This window comes from Triticum dicoccoides, chromosome 4A, assembly GCF_002162155.2.
Source record: "Triticum dicoccoides isolate Atlit2015 ecotype Zavitan chromosome 4A, WEW_v2.0, whole genome shotgun sequence".
In the NCBI taxonomy this organism is placed as follows: Eukaryota; Viridiplantae; Streptophyta; class Magnoliopsida; order Poales; family Poaceae; genus Triticum; species Triticum dicoccoides.
This window is the reverse complement of record NC_041386.1, coordinates 735,719,187-735,728,608: the sequence shown is the minus strand read 5'-3', so window position 1 is coordinate 735,728,608 and position 9,422 is coordinate 735,719,187. Positions and strand designations below refer to the sequence as shown.

The following is a 9,422-nucleotide window of genomic DNA, read 5'->3' as shown; positions in this document are numbered from 1 at the left end:
TAGTCCCCACTCTTTAGTGCCGGTTCGCCAACCGGCACTAAAGGCCATCACGAACCGGCACTGAAGCCCGGTTCTGCATTAGTGATCTAGGCTATCTCAAATTTACCATCAGAATAGTGATCTTTGTGCATGATTGGTTTAAATTAATTTTTTCATCCCAGCTCTTCTGTTTACCGTAGGATATAAACGGAGATTGTCATGGAGATGGTTGCCATCAGTTCCATTTTGTTGCACATCACAAGCCTGCCATTTTAGGTTGATATATGTTTTCAATATCTTTACCTCTACTATTTCAAGAATGTGTGATGTGTTACTTGCTTATTCCATTCTTGCATTGTAGTACCTTGAGGTCTGACTCATGCATGCAGATGGGGAGATGCATTCATGTGCTTGCTGTTGTGTGCCAGTAGCTTCGTTCAGTTTCTTCAGTGGGATAAAGTTACTCGATGTGGATTTTGTTCTGTAAACGTTCAACAAATTTGCCAGCGAGTAGTTTGACACATACGAGCATGAGGTTCTTCTGGTAACAAGTTCTGGATGCGTCGATAGGATAAGTTTTACAGAAATGAGATGATCTTCTTAAGGGAGGCATTTTTACATCTTTGCACACGTGTACTTTTGCGGCTGTACTTTTGTTAATTGCAAGTGGAATTACCCCAACTGATAATCAAATTTTGTGCTCACTGCCGACATGGGGTTGACGATGACGTCCCAGAGTCCTTGCCTCTGCTTGATGCTGCGTCAAGCAAGGTCCACCCCTGCTACCAAATGCATTTGGACTCGCATATTTCTATCATGGAGGAATAAACCTACAAATCTCATCTCATTCTTTCGCAGATGAAACCATCAGATACGTGTGGTGTGTAGAGTCCGTTCTAATCAATGGAAAGGAAGTGGAGGAAGGGAGATTGCCTACAGGTGATACTGATAACTTTAAAACCATTACTATGGTTACAAAATGCGGTAAATATTGCAGACATTGATAACTTTAAAAACATTACTATGGTTACAAAATGCGGTAAATATTGCAGATACTTCATGTTTCCTATTTGGTACAGTTAGATCCTTATTCGCTTACTTGTGATGTATTTCTGATTGTTTTGACGTGTTCATGAATTGCAAAATGGGGCTTCAAATGCATATCAAATCATGATTTCCAACATGATCGATTTTCATGTCCTTTTTGCGGAGTTACTTACATTTCAACCTGATCACAAGGCCATTAGAGATTGGACTATTCCACTCGGTCCGAACTACATTAGGTCAATTGTACATTTCATTTCAAATTATGAAGAATACGAGCTGAGAACATATAGGAGCTCTATGTTGTTTAAATATTTTTATGCGAAGTTTGATGTACTTCTCATGAATATCTTCGTAAACAGAGGTAATGGTAAACCATGCACTGCTACATTATGTTTCACCAGAATCACTCTTTATAATATCTTGTTGCTTTCATGTTGTGAATACTAATTATCTTCGGCATCTACTAAGGTAAAGCTAAATGTTTTACGAGTATATTTCCATCATGTTGAGTAATTTATTTTGAAGATGATACTAATATGTTAATCGGCTACTTGGTGACCTTAATTGTCCCATTAACTAATTTATTGACCGGTATTGTGAAGAATTACTAACGGCAAAGGTACACCTTTGCCATGTGTATTGGACAGTTGAAGTTTCCGTGCTTATAATTGTGCCAATGGATGAACTGATTCATGAGAAGTTGGTTCCAAGAACCCAAAAGTGTAAATCGGCCATGCTTTTATCTTCACATCGACCCGCGAAATTCTTATTGAATTAGAATACTTTACCGCGATTCAATAAGACTAAAAATAGACCTGAAGCTAATGGCCGATGTCCATATATTATTTTTGCAACTCATGTGAAAGTGCAACAGGAACATTATATTTCTCTTATTAAATAAATTGGCTTCTACAAATTCCATGTATGCATAGTTGAAAGAAAGTATTATTCTCACATTTTTAGTTCCAAGTTCACTATTGAAAATAATAGCCCTTGGAGAGGGAGAGAGGGGGGGGGGGGTAGGCTTACAGTCATGAAATCGTAAAATGCAGCCACACTTTACTAATACAAGATGTGAAATTTACCGCATCTGCACCATTATGGGTTCGAATTTCAAAATGTTTGTGTGAGGGACACATGTGGCGAGTTTGGACTGGGGAGGTGGCCAGATAAAAATAGTGGATGGAACAAGAGTGATTTCACGGGAAAAAAGAATAATCGACAATAACGGACTATGCGTGCCCCGGTTGCAACGCACATGCAATTAGCTATAGAAGATAAAAAGAGAGAAGAAACTTTTTTTCTCTTCTCTAATGGATAAATAAATTTGTACCACGAACTAGGAATGCGCGTGTGAGGGCGGGAAGAGGAGATACATTGTCATTTTTCAGGCTTTGGACGAACATTTCTATTCGTAGCTTTCTATTTTCGTGGCAACGCATGAGCATAACGCCATCGTGGTAGAATCCTGGATGAAGAGTGGGTCCAGTATAGAACCATGAGGTACTAGCACTAAGGTAGGAAGATAATTGTCGCCCTTGTCCCTTGCTGCTGGCTTGCCACAGCTGCGGCGATCACTACCTCACTTAGAACACGAGTTAGTGAATTTTGTGGTAAGTGTGAAGGTCGAGATTGAGTGGGATGGGGTTGATATTGGTTCGTTCAGTTACTGCTGTTTGAGCGGAATAATTTTTGTACTATAAAAAATGTCGCAAAGTACATTTCATTAAAGATGACTTTGCCGTCCAACGCGACCCTGCATCGGTCCGCCGATGGGTCCGCACACAATTTTTTCCGCAAATTCAAGACAAACAATGAGGAGTTTTGCCGGAGCCCGGACATCCGACTGGCCGACAAAAAGCCACCACGTGCCCTTGTCCGTGCAGGATGGCATAAGACTGGTCTTATTCGGCGGAAGAAGAAAGTGATGAATAACTGATTAGCATGATGTTCGGCGGAAGACTTCAAGCTAGCTAGCTTGATTTGGCGGAAGGGGCACGGCTATCTAGCCAAATATGATTTACTTAGTACAAATCTCTAATTATTATTAAATACATGGTTTGTGCGAAATATTAGAACACCTTCGGCCAAAAACACTGATGTCAATTTATGTTTTCTCTGCAAAAGGCAATGCTTTTGCTCAAGTGTGTGGCGGAAGCTGCTTGCTGCATTGCATTGGTTGGTCGAAGGTGCATGTAACATGTTAGTTTTGTGTTGGCGGAAGGTGTTTTTTTTAATTGACCATTGTTTAGCATATTTAAAGTTAGATTGTTACGGACATTTTTGGTTATGGTTGGATGGCCGGCTCCCGTATCATTGTCTGTGGACTGGTTCCGCATCCATGGACGAATATGGTGTCCGGTTTACGGGTCAGCGTTGAAGATGCCCTTCAATTATCTTTTTAATCAACTTACATTGCACGGTGAAATGAATTTCAATTATTACCCAATTGTTATGGTTTACCTTTTCTATACATGTTTATACTAATTTCAGTAAAATGCTTTAAAAGCCCGTGGCAACGCACGGATATTCTACTAGTAGTATATAATATACAAGAAAGGAGGGGCCCCTCATCAGGCTGGGCCCTACCAGGAACGGCCCTGCATGCACACACACAACCAAGGCTGGGAGTGTGCACGCATGCACGTACGTAAGCACATCGTGCAAGCATGCAGACAAGCACAAGCATAACACCTATGAACATAGAATTGCAAAAAGGAAAAAAAAAAGCATGCACACAACGCAGAGCATGCGACACATGCAAGCAGTGACCGTAGACACAATATAATAGGATACTCTCTCTGTAAAAAAAGTATAAGAGCGTTTAGACCACTACATATATTTTTCATTTGTTCGGTTTGTCTTAACTGGCTAGGGCTGGGGTTCGGATCCCGTATAAAAGTTTTACTTCCCCTTGTTAGCTGATGCTTAGTTGGTTGGAGGTGTGGTGGAAATTAGTTGTTGGTTGCTGCTTAGTTGGTTGTCAGCTGATGCTTATTTCTATAGGACACCCTCTGTAATGAATACTATATAGTGTACCCGTATTGAAATTGTAAATCAAAGGACCATGATGCAACGTGAACTATTTATCGAGTCCGTGGATGGTTGAAAATGCTGCAATTCAACGTATAGTACCTGCTACAGTACACCAAAGGTACTGTTACTTACTAGGGTCATAGGAAGAATGTAAATGTTGAGCTGCTTGCGGCTGTCATCCATCTGTGCACATACGGCGTACCTGGACTGGCCAGCCGCTCCATAGATGACACAAGCACTGACAGCTGAGCCGTGAGACTGGCAGCTATGCTCTGCAGGGTGTGCCCCAATCACAGGCACTTTAACATGTATTGAAAGATATGGCTAAGAAAGAAGTTAAATCAATAAAGCTTGCAACTTGATAGTTGTTTTTGAAAGGTTTTGGTTGAGATTGCTTATGAGGGATGTAGTGCAAGTACGAATTTTAAGTATGCAAACTTTGCTAGTACCCGTGTAATATTAACTGGTGGTGTGGTGGGAGTTGACAGTTGGCTTGTGCGTAGTTAGCTGGTGGTTTAGATAAAGTTGGTTGTTAAGGTAGTCAAAAGTTGGTTGTGGCTCGATAGCTAAGAGGTGTATTTAACTTTGTCGTGACAAAAAAAAGGCAGTGTGTAAAAGTGTCTGATGAGGGTTTGTCTTTCTCTTAAGTGGTGTCTTGTTTCAAAACATCAATGACGGTGATGTGGTAGTTAGGGATGCTGCTTTTGGTTTAGTTTTCCTCGCAAAGCATCTTGAAATCATCACCCGTTGTTCTTGTAGATTCATCTAGGTTCTTCTCTTCCAACGATCTTAATGAGCCGAGAACGTCGAACCTCTTCTCCCTGATATTCACGTTGAATAGCCAGTAGTGGTTTGGCGCATTCTTGACGCCTTGGACTGGCAACAATATAACTAATATCATGAACTAAATTATTTGTGGTATTAGATAGGGCATCATGAGTCATGACTATACTTTTTCCCCTTTTTCCTATCTAAAAAATGTACATGCCAAGAAAATGATTAATATGTCTTTGAGGTCAAGGTGCATACTCTTGCTGAACTTTGCCAGACTTCATCGCCGATAGTTTCAAACTTTTGCATTTGTGTCTACATTTTCAACATATAACAAAAGATGGTCTTCATATTTAGTCTCGTTCTGAAAGCAACTTGATTATGTGTTTTCTTACCCTAACTCTCAGTGCCATGATAACCTTCCTTGATGAGGCTAGCAACTTCTTCTAGATGGCATTTATGCCTACTTTGCTGACCCTATCGTTTAGCATGCCCGTAGACTTCATTGAGTCTGCTAATTCCTTTACGGTGACAAAGAAGTCGTCATAGTTGATAATACTCCCTCCGTTCCAAAATAGATGACTCAACTTTGTACAAAGTTAGTACAAAGTTAGATCATCTATTTTGGAACGGAGGGAGTGTGTGCTACCAAATGAATAGGTAAATGAGGATGGATCACATTACATATGGGTTACACTCGGCAAAGTCCTTTGATATGACTTGCACAAATATAACTAGTATACCGAATAGAAATTTAACGTTACATGGCACAATACATTTTTTACATCCAGTATACTACCTATAAATTGTTTTCTAGGAGTTTGAATAATTTTTGAACTGACTTAATATTTTCTATAGTTTAAATGCATGCACTTAATGACTTATGTATAGCAAACTGACCCAAAAAAATTCAAATTTTGACACGTTACATGTAACGGTTTATTTTGAGTGTGAAGATAGTTTCAAAGCCAACCGACAAAGTACCGGTCGATTCGCATGCAAATCTGGTTCATTTCTGCCTTGGATTTGGTCGATTCGCATGCAAAACGACGAATTCGTAAGTCGTCTACATGAAAACTTTTGCCAAATATTCTGAAATTTATGCCACAACCTCTATGGATGATACCATGATACCTTGCCAAGTTACATAATTTTCAGGCTTCATTTGAATTTGAATCATATCCATTAATGGCCTAGAAATGCACTTAATAGATTAAATATAGCAAACACGCACTGGTAAATGCATAATTTTGACATGATACATGTAATGACATGTGTTGAGTGTGGAAAACATTTGAAGGACAATGGAGGAAGCATCAGTCGCTTCGTAAACAAATCATACTCGCTCCCTCTTGAAACCTATTTTTTTAATAGATGGTCGGTTCTGTAAGAAGTATATGTGAAAACTTGTCGAATATTTAGAAAAATTATGATAGGCTCCATGAGTGAAATCTTGACACCATGCCAAGTTAGGTGTTCTTTGAATTGGTTTGAATTTTGTTAATTAAGTAACCACTAAGCTATATGTTGGTAGTTGAGTCTTGTCCCCTGTTGTTTGGCCTAAATATAGACTAAAGAACAACAATAAGATTTTCAACCAATTTCATAGTGATTTTTATAATCGTATCAATTAAATGCCTGAAAATACACTTAATGGCTTAAATATATCAAAAATTTGCATGTCACATATAATATTGTATGTTGAGTGTGAAAAAAGTTTCAAAGATAGCCTTTTTTCTTTTCCGGGAAGCAACAGTAGCTTCGCATCCAAACTTAACCCAAGAAGAAGGGAAAATAAGAGAAGAAAACAATGCAAAGAAAAGTGTGAAACAAAAACCAAATAGAAAATTAATAAAAGATAAGATAAGAAAGCGAAGGAGGAGAAAAGAAAGCAAAGGCGAGAGAGAGAGAGAGAGAGAGAGAGAGAGAGAACAACATTTATGCGACTTGGTTAAGACTCAGTCGATACTATATTCGTTCGGTCTCGCGTGAAGATCCGTGTAAAAAATTTTGATTAGTTTTTTTTCTTATTATATGCTATGTCACTTGACTGAGACGAGCACTTGCTTCGCGAGTGCTTGTAAGAAGACACACGGCAAAGGTGACTGCACCATCGCCCTTCAGTCCAACCGTGGTAACGGCAAACACGTTTCACTTTGATGGCCTAGTGCCCGTCAGAAGACACTTCTCTTTGCCGAGTGGTCATTTTTCACACTCGGCTCAGGTGGGCTTTGTTGAGTATTTTTCGTCGGCACTCGATTGAGCTTGCTGTTTGCCGAGTGCACAAACATAACGCACTCAGCCTAAATTTATAGATTTTTGTAGGACTACATAAATTTGAATCGGGATTTAGCACAGGATGTTAAGTTGCTGTTTGGTACGGACATACTCACTATATATACCTACAAATAGCAGCAGCTAGATCGATCACACATGTGTGTATTGTCACCTTCCTTTTTACCTCCTCATACATACTCACAAGTGCATAGGCATGGCCAGCTCGTCAGCGTTGGAGTTCACCGTGAGGAGGAAGCTTGCGGTGCTGGTGCCGCCCGCGGCCCCTACGCCACGGGAGCTGAAGAGGCTCTCCGACATCGACGACCAGGACGGGCTCCGCTTCCAAGTCCCTATCATCCACTTCTTCCGGCAACACGACGGCCAGGACGATGACCCTGCGCCTGTACTACGCAGTGCCATAGCGGCGGTGCTCGTGCACTACTACCCGTTCGCGGGGCGGCTGAGGGAGCTTGAGGGCCGCAAGCTCGCCGTCGACTGCACCGGCGAGGGCGTGCTGTTTGTCGAGGCTGACGCCGACGTCCGCCTTGACCAGTTTGATGCGGCCCTGGGGCCGCCCTTCCCGTGCCTCGACGAGCTCCTATTCGATGTCCCCGGCTCCTCTGGTATCCTCGACTGCCCGCTCCTCCTTTTCCAGGTATGCTTTCGTCAACTTTCGGCTTTAGTAAACCTAAAAAAAAAAAGTCGAGACTTTTAATAAACGGAAAAAAAATGCACTTTTCAGAATCGGCTAAGACTTTTAATAACCATCTAAAATGTACCCTAACTATATAACGTGTCATCCCGCATGCACGCAGGTGACACGGCTCGCTTGCGGAGGCTTTGTCATGGCTGTGAGGATACAGCACACCATGGCAGATGCAGCGGGGATGGTGCAGCTCCTGGGTGCTATCGCGGAGCTGGCTCGGGGTGCGCCGGCGCCAACAGTGCGGCCGGTGTGGGGGCGCGAGCTGCTGCAGGCGCCGCTGCTGAACGATGATGTACTACTCCCACCACGCTTTGTGCATCGTGAGTACGATGATGTAATGGACATGAATGGCGCCACTGTGCCATTTGAATTCATGGTGCACCGCTCCTTCTTCATTGGGTGGCGGGAGATCTCCGCCATCAGATCCCACCTCCCGTCGGCTCTCAGTCGCGAAGCTACCAACTTCGAGGTCATCACGGGGTGCCTGTGGAGGTGCCGCACGGTAGCTTTGGCCCCCCATGCCGACGAGGAAATGAGGATGATCTGTACCGTCAACATCCGTGGCAAAAAAGACACTATCATCCCCGTCGGCTACTATGGCAATGCCTTCGCTTCCCCGATCGCCATATCCACTGCTGGTGACTTGCTCGCCAACCATGTGAGCTACGCCGTGGAGCTGGTGATGAAGGCGAAACGGGAGGTGGATGTGGAGTACATTCTCTCCGTGGCAGCACTCATGGCACAACGTGGGCGGCCACACTTTGTGGTGGCGCGCACCTACCTCGTGTCGGACGTGACCAAGGTTGGAATCCGCGACCTTGACTTCGGCTGGGGCAAGCCGGTGTATGCTGGTCCGGCGACTGGCGGAGTCGTCGCCTTACCAGGCGTCGGCAGCTTCTTCATTGCTGTAAGGAACGCCATGGGCGAGGAGGGTATTGCAATCCCCGTGTGCATGCCCAGCCCCACCATGGACAAGTTCGTTAACGAGATGGGCAAGCTCATGCGCCCGGCATTGGCTGACACGTTTTCCAAGATGTGATATGCCATCTGAGTTGAATCATCATCTGGTATCACGGTTTCAATTAACCATCAAAGCTTGTACCTCAAATCTCGACCGGCTAGATGCTTCTGCGTTTAGTCACTTTTTTCTTTACCAAAGGATGTGAGCATGATTTAAATAATTAATAAAGATAGCCATCATGGCCTGCCCCTCAATTTTTTTTAGAATACTATATATCTAGGGTTGTGCTACGCGTCGACCGGTGAATCTTTTAAAAAGATCCGCCCACTCGACGGCCGTTAGATCTTGCGTTATCCAACGACCCACGTCCGCCCTCACTATTACAACAAAGACCGTGTTGCAGAAGCCTTTGTAACAAAGCTCGTGTTGCAGAAACATTTGTAACAGAGTTCTTGTTTCCAGCTTCATCTTTTTGCAACAGAGATGACGTTGCAGAAAGAACTTCTGCAACATGGATGATGTTGCAGAATTTATTTTGTAATGAAAGGATGTCGTAGCGCACCATTGTTGTTGCCGTCGCCGTTTTGCAACTCTGCCGTTGTTGCAGAAACTCGTCGTGCATGCATCTACACAGCCTGACGGGCA

The 9,422-nt window shown here is 42.9% G+C and overlaps 1 protein-coding gene across 1 annotated transcript; it reads left to right on the top strand.

Moving 5' to 3' along the window:
- Positions 1–7,283: 7,283 nt before the first annotated feature.
- On the top strand, positions 7,284–9,031 carry LOC119289958 (benzyl alcohol O-benzoyltransferase-like). The gene is made up of 2 exons (XM_037569118.1): positions 7,284–7,765; positions 7,926–9,031. The coding sequence occupies exons 1-2, from the start codon at positions 7,325–7,327 to the stop codon at positions 8,853–8,855; spliced, it is 1,371 nt and encodes a 456-aa protein (XP_037425015.1). The 5' UTR covers positions 7,284–7,324; the 3' UTR covers positions 8,856–9,031.
- The last annotated feature ends 391 nt before the right edge of the window (positions 9,032–9,422 follow it).